At 51.9% G+C, this 18,766-nt stretch overlaps 1 protein-coding gene across 2 annotated transcripts in view; it reads left to right on the forward strand.

The window, feature by feature from the left end:
• The window catches only part of EIPR1 (EARP complex and GARP complex interacting protein 1), an 89,020-nt gene that overhangs the window by 45,715 nt on the left and 24,539 nt on the right, over window positions 1-18,766 (forward strand). For both annotated transcript variants that reach the window (XM_060027161.1, XM_060027162.1), the window contains exon 4: window positions 6,868-7,024. In XM_060027161.1, coding sequence (XP_059883144.1) covers window positions 6,868-7,024 — 157 coding nt within the window. The remainder of the gene's footprint in view (window positions 1-6,867; window positions 7,025-18,766) is intronic.

Here is an 18,766-nt window from a genome sequence, read left to right on the forward strand (position 1 = left end):
TTACAGAGACTCTCATCTCCTCTGAGCCCCCTAAGCCCTGGACTCGACATCCCTGCAGCAGTCCGCACACTGCGTGGGCACACTTGCAGCGTCAAGTACGCCTTTTCCACTCGTTTGCCTGATTATCTTTTTATCTCACTAAGTGCCTTTAGCTCGTGTGTTACCTGTAAAAGATAGACTAGCATCAAATTGGCCTTTAGGGCACGGCTTGTATTTTCCCTTTCAGAGCGGTGGGCTGTTCTGGACACAGGAGGCTTCATCTTATTTCTGACTCTGGTGCTTATGAACCATGTGAGCTAGGGGAGGGCAGTTAGCTTCTGGAGGCCTCGGTTTCCTCATCTGTAGGATGCAGAGGCATGGTGCGGAGTTCCCTTCCCTCGGATGTCCTGTGGTCTGAATCTGCTGTGTGAAGGCTGGGCTCGTTTGGCGGCAGGCCCTGCCCTCTGGGGGCTCCTGGGCACTGGAGCAGTAGTTCGGGCAGTTACATTGCAGGTCCTAACTTCAGGATAGCTTTGAAAACAGAGATAAAAGAAGAATGCCTCAGTGGTTATTACAGCATTTTCCTTCTAAAGATAGGGTTTTCCTTCTTAAAACCACCTTAGTTTCTTTGATAGCTGGTGGATGTGTGCTGAATGCTGTTGAGATTCATATAGATGTGGAAATCCTGAGAGTTTCAGAGCCAATTTGCATGTCTCGATGGGTATACCGCCAGCGTTTCTCATTTAGTACTGTTTACCTTCCATTTCATCTGCCTCTGAGCATTTGGAGAGTTCCTGATAGTGCCTACCGTATTCCTAAGACCAAAAGCACACACTCCGGTGCAGTGTGTTTTGCAGGTTTGCCCATTTCTAGGGTAGGTGACGTTGGCAGGCACCTCCCATGGGCACCGAACTCGGTAACTTTCTGGTCTTCCTCAGGATAACTTCTAGCGTGTACATTTCCCAGTGAGGGGCTTCGGACTCACCTTGTACCTTGCACTGATTGAATTCCTACTTTCTGCCAGGCGCTTGGGTCCCGATTCAGAACCGCCAGCCTCCGCCCGGTGTCTGGAGCAGATCCTCCACACTTCTCATCCGTCCTCAAGGCCCTTCCTGGTCTGGTCCTCAGAGGGCTTCAAACCTCATTTCTCCCAGCTTTAATTCACCTTTACCGTATCCTAAGTAGAACCATTGGCCATTCTCCATCCTCCGAGGTCCCTGGGCCCTTAATCCTGCTTCAGGACGCCTCTGTGTCCATTTCCACGTGCACAAACCCTCCTTGGGGCTGAGGTCAAGTAGCTCCTGTTTCCAGCACCCTTTCCTTTGATCCTCCCCGCTCAGGGAAGGCGTCTCCTTCCTTTAGCACCTCACCTGGATCTCTCAAAGCACTTGCCGATCTTGACCTTGTATTACTTAACCGTTTGATCGTGTTTTGCATCCTCGTGGGCAGCGTCTGTGTCGGACTCGGCTCTGTGCCTCCGAGTCTTCCAGTCCTTCTCTTCTGGGCTTCGGACCGGTTGGCCTCTGGCCTCGGGTGCACACAGAGAGGAGGGGCAGGGCGGCTCTCGCAGCTCTGTGTGTTGCCCCCCCCACCCCGCTATCGTTTTCCCAGTCGCCCTGAGTGCAGCTGCTTTGTAGCCACTGCCCATAGTGGGCTATGCCTGCCCAAGCCCACCCTTTTGTAAACCCGCTCAGGCTCTTTCTCCCCCTGCAGCCAATTGGCCATCGGCACAGGCGGGCGCTGGTGGGGGATGTGTGTTCTGTGGCCTGTGCCCTCTGGACCTGCCTGGCTCTGTGCCCTGGTGGGTACAACTAAGCTCTTTCAGGAGTGATGCTCTGTCAGTTGGTGCTCTGCGGTCCATCCATCAGGGCTCAGAAACATGGTCGGAGCAGTTTTTCAAAAGGCATGTGACTCGCTGGAAGCCTGGGGTCCCTCCGTGAAGCCGATGCTCTACCGTTTCTGCCACCATCTTCCACACCAGCAGGTCCCCCAAACGTGCATCCCAGCCCAACCTTGCTGAGAGCCCTCTGGCCCTTACCCCGCGTCCCCTTGTGGCTGGGCGGGCCCAGCGTTCCCAGGCGTAGTGGGTGGAGCGAGCAGGGCACCAGCGCAGCTCTGGAGAAACACACCCAGGTTCCTCCTCACAGAGGCGCAGGCGCTTCCCAGGCCTCTTTGTTCTCTGGGGCAGGAGAGAACGTTCGGGGGCAGTGTCCACAGGTCCTGTCCCTGAGGCCGAGGGAAGCTGTGAGCAGGTAGGGCTCCCCCGTCGCTGGGCTGATGGCCGTCTGCGCTTGCCCGCCAGGGCCCACGGGCTTTCTGCAGAGGCCAGAGAGCGGATTAAACAGGGCCCTGGCGCTCCACGCCCTGGTCCTTAAAGTCGGCGCATGTCTCTGCCGCCCTTTGATGGGGTGGGAGGGCACTTTCTGAGGCTTCCACCCCCTGACCGCACGGGCCTCAGGACAGTGGGTGTTCTACCCACTGCCATGTCAGGCCCATGGAAATGACATATGTCCGGGTGGGTCTTCAGGCCCATTGGGTCTGCTGTGACCTGTCTTTGTCCATTTATTGCCTGGCCCCCAAATGTCCCCAGTCTAACAGGGGGACATGGGACGCTTTGGGTTCAGTGGACCTTGAACTGCCAGGGTGTGGCCCTGTGCCCGGCGTGTGATCACCAAGTAAGCAGCACGAGGTCCCTGGGTGAAGACTTGGGGAATCGTCTCAGTACACACCTGCCCTGGTGCTGCGGGGTTCTGACTGCTGGGCATCCGGCCTTATTTCTGACAGGGGGTCCCGTGTCTGAAACTGGCTCAGACCAGGCCTGGGTCAAGGAGCACGACTTTCAGTGGGGTTATGCCCCTCAGCCTCCTGTTCGCTCACTCTTGTTTCCTTCTACAGTTGTGTGGACTCCTGCCTGTGTGTGCGGGCAGCCAGGGCTGGGTCCGAGGGCCATCTGTTTCGCTCCTTGCAGCACCGTCTCCTGTTGTCTATCGGCCAGTTGGCCTTCCTTGGCTGGTAACCTGGCCTGTCGGTCATTAGGCTAATTGCTGGCCCCTGGCTTCTGGCAGTTACATACATACCATCACCAGGCCACTGTTGCTTTGGGGCCAGGTTTAACTGCTGGAATCAGAGAGTGGCCACAAAGCCCGTTACCAACAGGCCATGCGTCGTGACAGCCTCTCCTGAGAGTGGAATTGCTGGTCACCTGGTATGTGGGTGTCCAACCGCCAAAGTGTTTGGACTATTTTACGCTCTTTCCAACAGTCCTCTGAGGGATCTGGTTGCTCCACATCTTTGCCAATACTTGGTGGTGGTGATCATTTTTACAATAAATTTTAGCTGTTCTGGCAGGTATGTAGTGTATCTCATTTTGGTTTTGTTTTGCATTTCTCCAGTTACTGTTGATGTTGAGCATCTTTTCTGGTGCTTGTTGACCGTTCATATGTTTTCTTTTGTGAAATGTCTGATTCAATCTTCTGCCCACTTTTAAAAACTGGGTTGTCTTATCATTAAGTTGTAGGAGTTCTTTATATATTCTGGATACAAGCCCTTTATCTGGATACAGACATATGTATTCTGAATATTTTCTCCAAGTTTTGCTTCATTTTTAAAGCAGTGTCTTTCCAAGAGCAGCAGTTTTTAATTTTGATGAAGTCCAATGTCTTTTGGTGAATAGAAGTTCTTAATTATAAAGTAGTCTGTTATCGGTCTTTTCCTTTGTGATTAGTGGTTTTTCTGCCCTGATTAAGAAATCTTTGCTTATTGAAGAGTTATGAGGATATTCTACTATATTGTCTAGAAAAGATCTGTATGATTTTGTCTTTCTCATTTTGAACTTCAGTCTGTCTGGAGGTAGTTTTTGGGTGTGTTGTGAGGTAGAATGCAGCTCGTTTTTTTCATGTGGATATATTGATAGAATTGATCCAGCATCGTTTATTGAAAAGACCATCCTTTGTCCACTCCAGTAAATGGCGTTTGGTTGTAAATCAGGTGACCATCTGTGTAAGGTCTCTTTCTGGATTCCATTTTCTTTCTCTGGGCTATTGATCTATCTGTGTATCAGCAGTAAATTAATATCAGGTTGTAAACCATCCAGTTTTGTTCTTCTGCATGACTGTCTTGGCCATCTGGGCGGTTCATGTTTCCATGTAAGTTTTAGGACTTCAGAATCAGGTTGTTGATTTCTACCAAAAAAAGGAAAAAAAAAGCCATCTAGAACTTTGGGGTTCAGGGGCTCTGTACAGTGGTGAAGCGTCCCATCCGTGAACATGGTATGCCCCTCCATTTACTGAGGCCATCTAGAGCTTTGGGGTTCAGGGGCTCTGTACAGTGGTGAAGCTTCCCATCCGTGAACATGGTATGCCCCTCCGTTTACTGAGGCCTTTGCCTTCTCTCAGCAGTAGTCTTCATTTGGCACCTCTTTAGTTTGAGATATTATTGGATATTTCATTTTTTAATTCTATTGTTAATAGTTTTTCAAATTTTGTCTTTAAAATTTTTGTTGTTAATCTATAGATACCAATCGAATTTTATATATCACCCTTGTGTCTAGCAACTTTGCTAAATTCCCTGTTTTATTTCTAATGTCTATAAGTGTAAATTCTCTTAAGTTTTCTATACATATAATCATTAGCAAGTAACAGTATTTTTATTTTTTTAATAGTGTTTATTTATTTATTTTTGCTTGTTGACAGTTTGCTTTATTTATTTATTTATGGCTGTGTTGTGTCTTCGTTTCTGTGCGAGGGCTTTCTCCAGTTGTGGCAAGCGGGGGCCACTCCTCATCGCGGTGCGCGGGCCTCTCACTATCGCGGCCTCTCTTGTTGTGGAGCACAGGCTCCAGACGCGCAGGCTCAGTAATTGTGGCTCACGGGCCCAGTTGCTCTGCGGCATGTGGGATCTTCCCAGACCAGGGCTCGAACCTGTGTCCCCTGCATTGGCAGGCGGATTCTCAACCACTGCGCCACCAGGGAAGCCCCAGTATTTTTATTCTTTTCATGTTCTCATATCTTTATTTTTTTTCTTGCCATACCGAAGTAGTTGGGACCTCTGGTGTAACGTTAGCTACAGGTGGTAGCACAAAGCATTCTCGTCTCATTCCTCTTCTCAAGAGGAAAGTATTTAACTGTTCACCCCCCGGCAGTTATGTTTGCTGGGTGAGCAGGCAGCTACAGGAGGAGTTACTTTCCTGACACATGCACAGAATTCTCAGAAGAAGGAGCCGTTCAGTGGGAAATCCGCCACTAGTTGCTCCTCCCGCGCACTAGTTTCCCGCACACTAGTTGCGTCCCGCACACTAGTTGCTTCCTGCACAGTAGCTATTTTTGCTGTGTCATCTTCTGTCATGTTGTGCACTGCAGCCACAGTTCAGTTCTCATGTTATCAGTCCCATCACTTTTCAGATTAGAAATTTCTTTTTCTGTCATTTAGGGAGATTAGTATAATCTGTGCCTCTGCTGGGTGAATGTTTCGGGCATTTGCTTATTCTTTTCAGCTTATTAAAGTTGCCAACTCTCTCTTTAGTTAGTTCTCCTGTTTCAGGAGTTCCACTGCCAATCCCATGGGCTCTACAGCAAGACTGTGGAACTGAAAATCTCAGCAAAAAAATCAATTTGTCTTGTAGGCAGAAGCTGTCGTGAACTACTTTTTCATGGTTAAAGGTGGATGTGTTAACATTAAATTTATATGTAATATACATGATTCTTTTTCCTTTAAGCTGCAATTCCATACTCTCTCAGACCCAATGAAGTATGTGGACTGAGCACTGAGATTGGGATCAGAAAGCCTTGGTTGAAACCCTGATCCTTCTACTGACGATTTGATCATGGGTAATAATGGTATTATGATAATAGTACCTGGGGAGCCAGGCATTTTGCCCGTTGTCTTCACTGCTGTATTTCTTGCTTCATTAGTTGGTGTTTAGATTGGAGGACCATGTATCTAATAAGAAGTGGGACGTTTTTAAATGTACTCTAAGGTCCTTTGTTTTCTTATTTCTTGGGGTATTCTTTCTTTTTCTACAATTCTTTCATATTCTTCACATGTTACCAATTGACGATTTAATGCTGAAGCCTGTTCATTGTTTTATTATCATTTATTAAAGACCATTTTTTAAAGGGGAAGGTGTTTATCACATATGCCATTTAGAACTAAATGGAAAGCAAATTTTGAAAGGGTTTACATTTAGGAATTTATGATTCGGTTTTTAACCACATAATGTTAAATCTGTTTCTTTTTGTTTTGTCTTTTCGTCTTATTTTGTGTCTTACTGAAAAATTGTTTTTTTTAAAAAAAAGAAAAGTTGTTTAGAGGGCAGAGACCTAGAGCCAGACAGGTTCCTGAAAAGAGGTGACCCGCATGTCTTGTCTGTGCTCAGTGCCCCTGTCCACTAAGTGGCTGTGCGTCACCATCGGGCGCCGGACTGCTCTCCACCAGGGCTTAGCCTGTGGCATCCGGCCCGCACTCATCCCCTCAGTGGACGGGGGCCTGCGCCACCACTGACACCATTTAGCACGTACGTGTGAATGCAGTGTGTGCAGGGCTCTCAGCCCCTGTGCAAGGTGCTCTCAGAGCTTTCAGGGAAAATCCATTTAATGCCTCTCTTAGACCCCAGCTGCACCCGTGGTGATTATATCTTTAGCTGCGCCCCACCTTCATTTCACTCCCTTTTTTGAAGAGCTGTTGAGGAAGAACAGGAGGAAATCGATTTTGAGGAAATTAAATTTTCTTCTAAAGCAGGATGATGTGTTGGAACAGGGCAGGGGAGCAGGGTCTGGAGCCGCCCGCCTGGTCGGCGTTTCGAGGGCAGGGGTGCGGGCCCGGGGCTGCGTGTGTGGGCGCCGTCCGCAGGGCAGGCGGCCACGCTCTGCTCACGTCTCCCTTATCCCTCAGCTGCAGATGGCAAAGTCGTGACGTGCGCCGCGGTGTGGAGGATGCCAGCGGAGCTGGAGCCCGGCGGCCACGAGTCCCCGGAGGATGCAGCGAGCCCTGCACACGCCCTGGAGTTGCTCTGTCACCTGGGCCCTGCGGCCCACGGCAGCACTGCCTGGTAGGTTCCGCCCCTGCGTGCCCAGGCAGGCTTGGAGGCAGGCCCCCACCACAGAGGCCTCTCTGCATAAATTGCTTGCTTCCGCTCTCTCTTTAGTGCCAGTTGTTTCCCAGATGAGAGAAATCTACGGACACCCTGCTGCACACGTACTGAGAAAAGCTGCGTCCAGATCCTTTTCTTCTAAAGTCAGTCTTGCTGGGTACCTGCCGGGAGGATGGCAGTCAGGTGCCGTCCAGCACTTAAGCACCGCATTGCTTTTAACCTCATAGATACACCTTCACTCAGCAATCCTGTGCATAAATTAACTTATTTGTTACCTTGGGTTGAAGGCTTATGATGTCTTCTTCTGTGGACCAAGTGTGGACGCCCCGTGTGCAGGTCGTGCTGTGCCCACAGCGCTCTGAGGCTTCATCCTGCATTTATTTCCCCAAGTGTCCTGTGCAGTCTCAGGACGGAGGGACGCCACCAGCATCCCTCGGGGCTCCCAGGCCCCTGGCTGCCCGCGTGCTGCGATGGCCGGATTGCTGTGCCCCCTGCAGTAACGCACAGATACTCCTCACGACGCTCATGGCTCACGTGTCGAGTTGCCGAAGCCTTGGCAAACTCAGGGGGCCGTGCTTTCTAGAAGGGGCCGTGGGAACGTACCCTTGTTATGGGTGTTGACGGTTACAACAGTAATTGTTTTGCTTAATACGGTCACACTCCCACGTGTGCGTACGTGTGCGTGCGTGTGCGTGCGTGTGCAGGTACATGAGAAAGAGCCTCCGTGTAGTCACTTCTTAGTCACCCCTACCGATTAAACAAATTTAATCCAGCAGGTATTTATTAAGCACCTGCTGCACACGCCTGCCAGGCTCCAGGGGCCCAGGGTGACGGGTCAGGGGACCTGGCCTCGAGGAGTCACGATCTCTCGGGGAGGCGGTGGTGTAAACATCTAACCAAGACCCAGGGCAGGTGGGGACCACGCTGGAGTCGTTCTGAACTGTGTGCCGTGGGCCCCCCGAGGAGAGAGTCCCTAATTTTTACTAGAGGAATTGATGACGGAGTCTATGAGGAGGTGACGTTTGGAGCTGGGGCTTATACTGGTCCCCACGGTCAGCTGCGTTTGGAGGAGGGGAGGGCGGGGGGAGCAGAGCTGGGGGCCTGCGTGGCCAGGGCCCTGGGGGGCCTCCGTCTGTCGGTCTGTGTGTGGAGGTGGTTAGCAGGTGCCAGGTCGGGCTTGTTGCTTTTTCCCAGGAGGTCGGCCATCTGCACAGAAGGGGTTGTCCTGCCCCCTTGTTTGCCCCCTGCGCTGCAAGCCACACAGCTGTTCGGAGCCCACGTCTCAGGTGGCAGCCCTGCTTCCCCAGCAAACATTTGCACGTGTGTGTGTGAGTGCGCGAGTGTGTGCACATATGTGTGTGCATGTGGCATGCACGTGTGTCTGTTCCAGGAGCTACCCTGGCACTGGGGAATGGGTGAGTGAGACAGTGCAGACCCGCAGTCATTTCGGGCGAAGCCGGCATATACAGGCGGCGTACGTGCCTTTGGCGAGTGCAGAGAGGGGTGAGCGCCGGGAAGGCACCTGCCCCTGTGGACGAGGGGATGAGGGAACGAGGGGCTAAGGGAGGGGCCGTCGTCCGCTCCCCGCTCCCCGCTCCCCACCTGGACCCAAATGCTCCATCAGAGCTGCTGTCGTGGGGGAGCAGGCCGTGCCCGCCCATGGGCATCATTGGGAGGTGGATGTAGCGCGCCTGCACTCTCACCTGTGAAGGGAGCATGCTAGGAGATGAGTGTCGGTGTTTAGACCCGTCCTCCTCGGAGTCTCCTCGGAATGCCGTTACTCCCGATTTGCTGCTCTCGTTCAAAGTGCTTGAAGTCTTTTTTGTCATCCATTGCATCGCTCTGTGTCTTTGACCTTTTCACCTGTGGCTGCAGGTGCGGTTGTAGCAACAGCTCAGAGAGACCCTGCGTGGCCACCCGTCTCCCCCAGCAGGGACCATGCACCACTGCCATCGAGGCAGCCCACAGCCCCACGCAGGTTCATGTGTTCCGCACCCCCGCCTGTGTGTGCGCTGAGTTCCCTGCATGTCATCACGCGTGTCAGTCTGTGTAGTCACCACCACGGTTGGGGCACAGAACCAGGATCTCTCGGGCCGCCTTGTTGCGGCCACCGCCACCCCCCCACGCCCCGCCCTTCATCCCTGGCCACTGCGAGCCCGCGCCACCCGGTGCGCCGTCACCGGGAGAGCATTCTGCACGTGGAGTCACGTCATGTGCATCTGATGGCGGCTTTTGCTCATCGTGCCTCCTTCCTTCTTACTCTGAGTAGGACTCCGGGTGGGGTGGACACAGTTCGTGTAAGTGTTCCCCTGTGGAGCATCTGGGTCCCTGGCTTCGGGCTGTTGTGTGTAGAGAGCCTCTGAACAGTACCCTGCGCACCTGGGTCTCCACTCTCCTGGCCAGGTACCTGGGGGCAGCCGCTGGGCCGTGCGGCGCAGTGTTTAGTTTGGTGGAAACGACTGCGCTCTGCTCCAGAGGGGTCGTGCCAGCCGTGTGTGCGGGTCCAGTCTCGGCATCCTCCTCAGCATGTGGGGTTGTCGTGCACGTTCTCTTAAGTATCCTCGGTGGTGTCAAAGTTTCATTATTAGGTAGGGAATATGAGTTTTGGAAATTTAAGTCTGGTGGATCCGTGGAGGTGAAGGACACTGTGGTCAGACATGAGGCAGTCGGTGTTCTGTGTTCACTTGCTTGCTTTCCTTTTGGCTTGTTATTTGTGCTGAGAGCAGTTCCAGGAGAGGGGCTCCCAGATGCTCTGACCATCGGCTACTGCTGGCCAGAAGGGAGTGTCCAGGAACGCCACACAGTCCCAGTGCCCTGGAGTCGTGGCTGCGCTGACAGGCAGAGGCGTGGGGCTCCTGTCCTCAGGGCCCCTCAGCCTCTCCTGTTCTGGAGCGGCGGGGCATGGGGTAGACGGCTCCCACGTCTGCATCGCCGCAAGCAGGGTCAGCTAGTGCACGGTGGGTCTCTTGTGCTCACCTTCCCCGAGGTGGCTGTAGGGTCACTGGAAAGTCACCTGTTTCTGTAGATCAGGTCTCCATTCCTGAAAAGGAGGTGAGACATTTCTCGTTGTGCTGATGGCAGGGTCTCTGGAATGTGGTACTTTGCGTGGCTGTAAATAAGGCAGTGAAGGGGCTGGTGTAACGTACCCGCCAGACCCTTCCAGGCCTGACTCCCCGGTTTCGCCCTGTGGGGACACAGGTCCCGACTTGACCCAGAGGGGCCGCCCCGTGACCTGCAGCACTCAGCTCCTCTGGGCTGAGTGTCCCCTCCTCAGAGAGGCCCTTCCTAACCATTTTCTCCGAAATGATCACTGCTCCAGCCCCACTCACGCCTTTCTGTCATTTTACCCAGTCCTATGTCGTCATAGCAGTCACCACCTCCTGACCCTCCTCTCTGCGCGTACTCCTGCGTCTTTCTCTGTAGCCTGAGCTTCCTCTGGGCAGGGGCCTGTCAGGATGCAGGCTGCGTCCTGTAGCCTGCATCAGCACCAAGGACAGTGCCTGGCACACGGAGCGCTCCGCCGGGTGCTGAGTGCAAAAGGGAGCGAATTGGGGCCGCAGAAACGATGCCGAGTCGTGACTGTGACCCTGTAAAGTGGGGACCGCTGTAGGTAAGTTAACTGTAGGCCAGAGAGAGGAGGAGATTGCGTCCAGGGTCCCTCGCTCCTCGGGGGAGTGACTGGGCCTCCCAGCTGGGCAGTCTGGCTGCAGGAGCGCACCTGCGGAACGCGGATTGGGAACCGCCTGTGGCCGTCATTCTGTGGTTTGTAAGTGGTGTCAGGCGCTGGGAGTATAGATGCATCTTCATCAGAATAAGTTTGGGGGGTGTTCACGCATATTCCTGCTGGTCCTTTCTGGATGATCAGTGTAAACGAATTCTGCTCTCGAGGGGACCCCCTCATTTTGCCGATACTAGAGTCATCATCTTTTCTGGCATGCTTCTCCTCTCCCTCCTGGTTCGCTCCTGCAGTCAGCATGGTGATTGTGGAAGAAACGGTGGGCCTGGCGTCCGTGGCCCTGGGCTCTGCCTGCAGATCTGTAGCTAATTCACGGCATCCCTTTGGCGAGTAGGTCAGTTTGGGCCTCATTCCCTCGTGTGTAGAATGGGTTGAATTCAGGAGTCTCTGATGTTCTTGCCAGCTCTAAATTCACTGGATGCAGTGAGCTCTCTTTCACACCTGCTCAGTGCCGCGTGCCTTTCCCTGAATCTAGTCATAACTCATGACCCTCTTTCCACTTTGCCTGTCACACTGAGGTGAGGGGCACTGGCTGCTCTGCTGCTCAACAGACACACGGCCGTGACCACGCGAGAGGTCCTCCTGGGTGAAGTCAGTGCAGCTGGTGGCGGGCTGCCTGCAGGGCTTGGACTGAGCCATGAGGATGCTTTTACCGAACTGTGGCCTTTTCACCACTTTCAGGGCATCTCATCCCGTCATACTCCAGGTTATGTATATTAGCTGCCTTAAATCCTTTTGGAAGGATATGGGATGTAGATAAGTAAAATTAATAAAATTTTACCTTGTTATGTTAAAGACACTGAGGTGAGAGTTCGTCCTAGTGTCACACGTGTAGTTGACACTCTTTCCCTTTTCGGGGGTAGGTGAGGAAGGGCTGCTGACAGCTCCCCTTTTGTGTGCTGTGTGCTCGTTCTTCTCTGGAGTTAGGGGTCTCCCAGGGTCAGTGCTGACACTGACGGGGGGTGCGTCTTATCAGCATGTGCGGTGTCTACATGGGCACTGAGCTGGGCACGTGGGGGGCTGCAGACCCACCGAACTCTCTAGGGCCTCCTGGCATTACACTCTTGTCTCCTGTGTACACCGGCGTCTTTTGGAGCCCCGATGAAGGCGAGGTGTTTGGGGACGTGGCAGGTAAGAGCAGGAAGGAGGTGACAGTTCTCTGGCTCTGGCTCCCTATGAGGTAGGGGCTGTGTCACCGTCGAGATTGGCCCAAGGGCTGATTAGCCACCACGGGGTGATTTTGTGGCTCTCCGTCTCCTTCTGACGGTGAAGAGGCTCCAGCTGCTGAGGAGTTACGCGCCTTGGTTGTGGGTTAGTGCGTCCTGCTGGAGAGTGGAAGCAAAGTCAAGATAATGGAAACACGCACCATTTCCCAAGTGGTGCGTCAGGAGCAGTCATACAGATTGCAGTGTTCCACGGACGGTGAGAGTCTCCTTAAGGGAGAACCCACTAAAATCGGAAACCAGCAGCTTTGGGGGATGGAAGCGAAATTAGTGGCGGTCAGCGGCAGCCCCTGCTCACACACCCTGCCCCCCCCAGATTGTGGAGGGGCCGCGACGGGCTGGGTTAGCCTCACTACGGGGGACGTGCCGGGTCTTTCTCTGATGTACTTGCAGATGCCCGTGACACTTGCACAGTGACCGCTGACCTCTGCTTTCTGGGGAGAAGATACCTCTGCAGTGCAGATGGAGGTAAATATCACACTGGAATGCCAGGCCGGCTGAGAGGGTCAGGAATTCCTGGGAAGCGGGTGTGCATGTTACTGTTCTTATTAGAAGAAGGAAAAAGGGCCGTAAGCTTTGGTGTTGAGCTTAGAGAGGAAAGAGAAGAAAAGAAACTTGTGCAGGTCTCCAAATACTTGAGGTGGTTTGGCCAGAAGAAAGGATTTGGCCTCCTCTCTGATTTTGTGTTTCTTCTTTTCACTTCAGTGTATAGAACAGTGTAAGTTGACTTGGGTGAATGTTACAAAGAGTAAATTCAAAGTTATCCTTAATATCTTTTCAAAGTTGTCTCTGAGGATACATAAAAAAAGACGTTTGAAATTTTCAGAGATCCTACGGTATGATTCTGCTGCCAGTGATGGTGGAAACGTCTCTGTGATTATGACAGTGTCATCACAGAAGAGTTATCAGATTTTTATAAGGTCCAGGTTTGTGCTTTCTGGTTTCGTCCAACCTAGATGTACTTAGGTGTAAGGTTTTTAAACTGGAGCCCTGAAGTTGCTTCCCTGGTTACTGGCTCACCGCTAAAGTGGTCCGCTAGCTTTAAGAGAAGCCTGGAATGAGGCCTCGCATCCCTTATGTTGTGGGAAAAGAACAGTCTGTGGTTTTACAGGACAATATAAAGATGTCTTCCTCTTTCACTTCGGCTAAAGTCTCATTTGTCAAATGGGGATGGTCGTCAGAGCCACCCTGGCGCCTTGTGAGCGTCATTGAAGCTAAGTATTAGGAAGCGGGTGATGAGGAAAAAATAGTAAAATGCACTGTACAGATACAGCTTATCTAGGAAGAGTCAGAATACGAAAATCTGAACGTACGGTGCAGAGTATACATAATTATTTATATTACAGGAGAAACTCATATTCTTTCTGAGATCGTAGTTCAAGTTTCCATTAAATACTAGGGTTCAAAGTGTGTTTCAGTTGGTTCTCTCATGAACCCAAAGGGGCTTTCCCAGAACATGCTGGGCAGACATATACCATTGTATCCAGTGGGATAGTTTAGGAGAATGTATTTTTTGAAGTTCTGTTTGTGATTATTTAAACTTGAGGTTTAAATAATTAAAAACTGTAAACCCGAAGGACCACTAACTCTGCCTGGAGAATTTTAAACTGTAGTCGATTTTTCTTCTGCTGTTTGAGAAACGGGGTGTGGGAGGAGGGGGAGAGCGGGGACAGCCAGGGCTGCTGCTTGGGGTTCGGGAGGTGTTTCACGTCAAAATGTGTCATGGCTCCGAGCCAACCCTGAACTTGCTGGTGAGACCCAGGAGCAGAAGGCTGGAGCTTCCTGGACGTGCCGCCAAGCCACACGGCGCCCACCCTGCCCTGCACTTGCCCTCTTCTCCCTGCCTTGGGTGGCGTCTGCAGTGAGCGGCCGCAGTGGGCCTGTGTGAACTTGGACTTCAGGGCTGGTACGAGTCAGCCATTCCAGGGTTGAGGGCCCTGCACTGCCCCCTGGCTCTGCCCCTCAGCCCTCTTTGGGGCAGAAGGACAGGACAGGAGCCTCGCCCCAGGAGGGCCAGTGCAGCTGTGTGCATCCGCCCTGCGTTGTGACAGGCTCTGGGCCTCGGACGTGTCCCGCCCAGGGAGGCTTCTGAGGAGTGCAGGTCTTTTTGCCCACACACTGTCCGTGGCTGGATTCTTAGTGGGAGGGCGTGTTTCTGTTGAGCCATGCACATGGCTGATGTAAGTGTGTGTGTGCAGGTGAGCAGTGTCAGAAGAAACACAGACTTTGGATAACTAAGTCACCCAGTGCCCAAAGTTCCACAGTCGTGTGTTGTCAGAAAGGGGTACCCGGCAGTGCATAAGCATGATTCTTTCACTACAAGTATCCGTGTGTCTCGGCCACAGGAAACCTTGCATCCACGGACTCAATCACAGCGGGCTTCCTGACTTAATGGTGTAACTCTTAAAGTGACCTTTTTTTTTAATCCTTGTAGCATTTATGAAAAGCTATCTTGTGTTCTGCTGTGATTTTTTTGACTTTTGAGCAGGAAGAAATTAACCAGATTGCCACATCTGTGTATTTTAAGAGAGAGATGTACAAACTGGGGAAATGATGTTTTACATTCTTTTTGTAAAGGGTTTTCAAAATTTGGTAACCACTGATAGAATCACCAATGACTTAATAGATTCGCTTCTGCCTTGGGGTTTTCCCTTTTTCAGTAAAGTAGTGACTGTGGGTTTCGGAATGCCCCGGGAACTAGCGGTCTTGGCCCAGCCCCTCGTGTGCTGGCTCTTTGGTTTCCGCAGCACATGCAGCCGTCTCCTGCCTGTCGTGTCGGGGTGGTTTCTGTCCTCCTGGCAGTTATGCTGCCCTGACGGCCCCACTTCCCACCCGAAGAGGCTGCAGGGAATAGGTGGGATATGTCAGTTACGTGAATTAAAATTAATTTTATATTGAGGTTGTTTTCAGAGTTTCTCAGTGTCCTTTGAGTGTCCTCACCCCAGGTGCCAAAATCCAGAGTGTGAATCATTCATTGTGGAGTCACTTACCTGAAGAAGAGAAGTGTGTGTTTTGTTTGATCAGCATGAAACCTGCCAGATGAGAACCATTGTTCCTGCCATTAGGTCCTTGTTAACTGCCTCAGAGAAGTTTAGATTTGTTTTTAATTTGGGTTTATTTGCAGAAACGGCCCATTTCTTGTGTTTTTCTCTCAGTGATTACGAAGGGATATAGGGTACGTATATTAGGTGTATGCTACTTTGTTCAGGACTTGTTAATACAATTTTATGTCCACTCACATTCACGGGTAGAGTGTGATGAAGCAGAAACGTGGATGATTTTTATGAACAAAGAAATAAACTTAGTTTGGAGTAGCAAGTATGGCAGAAATTCTGGGTTATTTTCTTATGTTTCTAGCACTAGTTTCATGGTGATGAGCCGTGACGCAGTAGAATTTCCTTTTTGTTTTTGCACTTTGCATGCTCCACTGTTCCAAGCACTCGTGGTCGTAGGGGTTGCTCCCTGTAAACTCACCACACTTACTTTCGGACGTGTCGCCCTGGGTAGACAATAAATAGCAGCTTTGCTCAGCAGTTAGGTCCCATGTGATACATGGCGTCTCATTTGACGACAGTGCTATGTGCACCTTGGGGACCCTCTTCCTTAGGAGGGATCCCGATCCCGTGGCTGTGTTGACTGTCCTGGGTTGATCCCACCCGGAGGAGAACACACAGAATTGGTTTGTTGCAGCTTCCATGGGAGCAGAACTTATAGGACAAAAGGCAAATATGTGAAAGGAATGAGGTGAGAGAAACTAAGAGCTGGGAAGCCAGGGTGAGGCTGACAAGGCGGGAGGCGAGGGTCTGGGCGCATCTGGCTGGTGGTAATCGTGCGGGACTGTCCACGTCAGGGACTGTCCACCGATCGGGACCCACCATCACCCTGCTCGGTGGCCTGGAAAGTGCACTTAGTTCTCCGGGTTGGTCCTCAGTCCTGCTCATGCTTGATGCATCTTTCAGTCACCCCCCCTTAGTGTACGTGTGGGGTTTTGTCTGTTTCTTCTTAGCATTCCTAATAGTGAGCTGCCCAAACTCACCCCTAACATTGGGGTTGGCAGACGCACGTCCCGATCAGAGCCTCCACCAGACGTGCCGGGTGCTGGGCCCCTTCTCGTGTTTTTAGAGCACCTCTCCGGGCTCTGTGGTGGGAGCTGGTGGTGCGGCAGCAGTGAGACTCTGGAGCGTGTCCCATACCTGGAAACGGTGTGTTTACCTCTCCTTCCATGCTCCCCCCGAATCCTCACACCTGGTTTAGACGGATCCCAGGAGAGAAAATCCATGGGCTTTCTCACCATCCCGGGATGGTTGGTGGCTTTCTGCTTAATCTAGTCTTTTTCAAGGGCAGTTAACAAACTGTTAGTGACATAACTCATATAAGTTTTCTGAAGTACCTCTTTCTTCCACTCCTTTTCTACTTTGGGCATCTCTGGTCATCCAAGTAAATACGGCAAGGTTAACTCCTGTAGCAGGGAAACGGCAGACATGCACCCTTTCCTTTCAACTGCACGTGAGTCAGAGATTACCCACTTAAATCCCCTCAGAAGTAAATGGCCGATGTTCAGAGGCACGCCTTAATTCCTGGAGACCCTTCCATGTGGATCTGCCTTCCTCAGGACACAGGGGCCGAGCATGAATGGCCCAGCTCAGGGGCAGATGTTGCATTAGTTCCCAAAAGGCCTTAACTCCAGCTTGCCCAGTGCTCTTGTGTGTGTGTGTGTGTGTGTGTGTGTGTGTGTGTGTGTGTCTGTGTGTCTGTGTCTATGTTTGTGCCTGCATGTGTGTGCATGTGTTGTGCGTGCACATGTCTGTGACTCAGAACGAGTGAGACGAGCTTTGGAACAGACTTGGGCATCTTTCTCACTCATCCCCCACTTCCCCTTTGTCCGCTTATTTTGAAGCTTGGATCCGAGTCCTGGCTCTGGGGTTTACCTGGTCTCTGCCTCACTGCAGCCAGGGCTCCGTGGGGAGCAGCTCGGGTGCCTGGAGCACAGCTGCCCGGGGGCTGGAGGGGGGCTGACACTTGCCTGGCAGTGCAGGGACCTACGCCGTCCCTGAGGGGAGCCAAAGTTCGGGCTAAGATGCTGAGAGACAAAGAGAATGAGAATATGGGGAAGGCTTCCCATTTCGTGTATTAACCTTAACACAGTGCCAAGCAGAAGCCCTTGGTGCAGGGCCTGAGCACTGGGCTCTTGAGCCTAGTCACTGGTTCCTGGGTTGGTAACTCCAGACCCTGGAAGGTTCTCAGACCCCGAGGGGGGATCAGGATGCCTGGCTCACTTTTGGGTAAAGACCACCAGAGGAAAGCCTGGGTGCTGCAGAGAGTGGGGTTGGTGATTCAGGACCCCAGCTGCTGGGAGTGAAGAGCAGACAGTGAAACACCATTAAGTGTGGGCACCTTTCAGAGCAGGTGAAGAGCGGAGTTTCTGAACACTCTCGCTCGAGGATTTTTTTCCCTTAAAATAAATCTCCATGGAATTATTTTTGGTGCATGTAAGGGTGATAATTTTAATGTTCAAGGCAAATTTCAAAGTAAGCTTTATGGTTTTTCGAAGGGAAGCTGTTACATTTGGGGTGGACAGTCTTTGTTGTGGAAGGCTGTTGGCATATTAGGGGACATGCAGCGGCCCTGGCCCTCCCAGTCATCATGAAAACCCAAAAGTGCCCCCCCCAAATACCCCCGGAGGGCAGTGCGGTCCTCAATTTAAGAGGCGCAGCTCTAACTGCATCTGATAATATATATCTAGGACTTATTCAACACCTGCTGTGTGCAGGCACTGTTCTGAATATCACCCTGATCTTCACAAACCAGTGCTGTTGACTACTTGTACACTCCTCTTACCCCCACTGGACAGATGAGGAAATCAAAGCACTGAGAGATTACGGCACCCAGAGCTGGGACTCCAACTCCAGCAGGCTCGCCTCAGACTCCGAGCTGCCCCGCTGCCCCTCACTGTTCTGGGTCATCTACCTTAGATGCCGTCTGTGTTTTCAGTTGTGCGTATGTTTTGTCTGAGTGTGTTTGGTCTTTCAAAATCCTTAATTCTGAAAAGTGAGATGTTTCTTTGGTTATGTTATGATATGTTAACAAGTCATCACTTTACCTTTCTGGAAGGTTCTTCCTGTGGACACGCTTGGGGGTTGCTGCATGGAACCACTTCTCAGATGCGTTTGCATGTGTCTTGGTAAAGATGCGTGTGTCACGGGGACCAAGGCACCATAAGGAAACAGTGATTATCTGCTTTGTTTTTCCCAAGTGTGTCAACACAGTAAGTCAGTATGATTAGCTGCTTTAACTCGAGGTGGCAGGCAGTGTTCCTTCATCTCTTTGCCTAATGGTGATATTGAAGCTAAGGAGCTTTAAAACAATGAGCTCTCAGGCCTGGTCGTGACCTATGGTTCTGGAGTCAGCCCTTGGCTGGAGGCTCAGCCTTGCCTTTCACAGCCACTGCATTTGGGGCAGGCCACTCAGCCTCCCAAGTCTGTCCCCTCGTCTGTGAGTTGAGGAAGGGAAGGGGACTCCCCTCGTGGGCTGTGGTGCAGCGGACGGAGAGGAGAGCGCCGGCACCCTGCCCCGGGAGCTGCCCATCGTGCTGCTGGAACCCTAGCCCCGGGACCCAGGGCTCTCTGGGCAGACAGCGCCCTTTCTCCCCACACGTCCTCCCGGGAAGTTCTGCTGGAAGGAAGGCCTGCAGTAAGACTTCAGCTTTCCGGCGGGGCTGGGATGGTGTGGGTCAGACAAGGG

This window comes from Delphinus delphis, chromosome 12 (genome assembly GCF_949987515.2).
Source record: "Delphinus delphis chromosome 12, mDelDel1.2, whole genome shotgun sequence".
Lineage (NCBI taxonomy): Eukaryota > Metazoa > Chordata > Mammalia > Artiodactyla > Delphinidae > Delphinus > Delphinus delphis.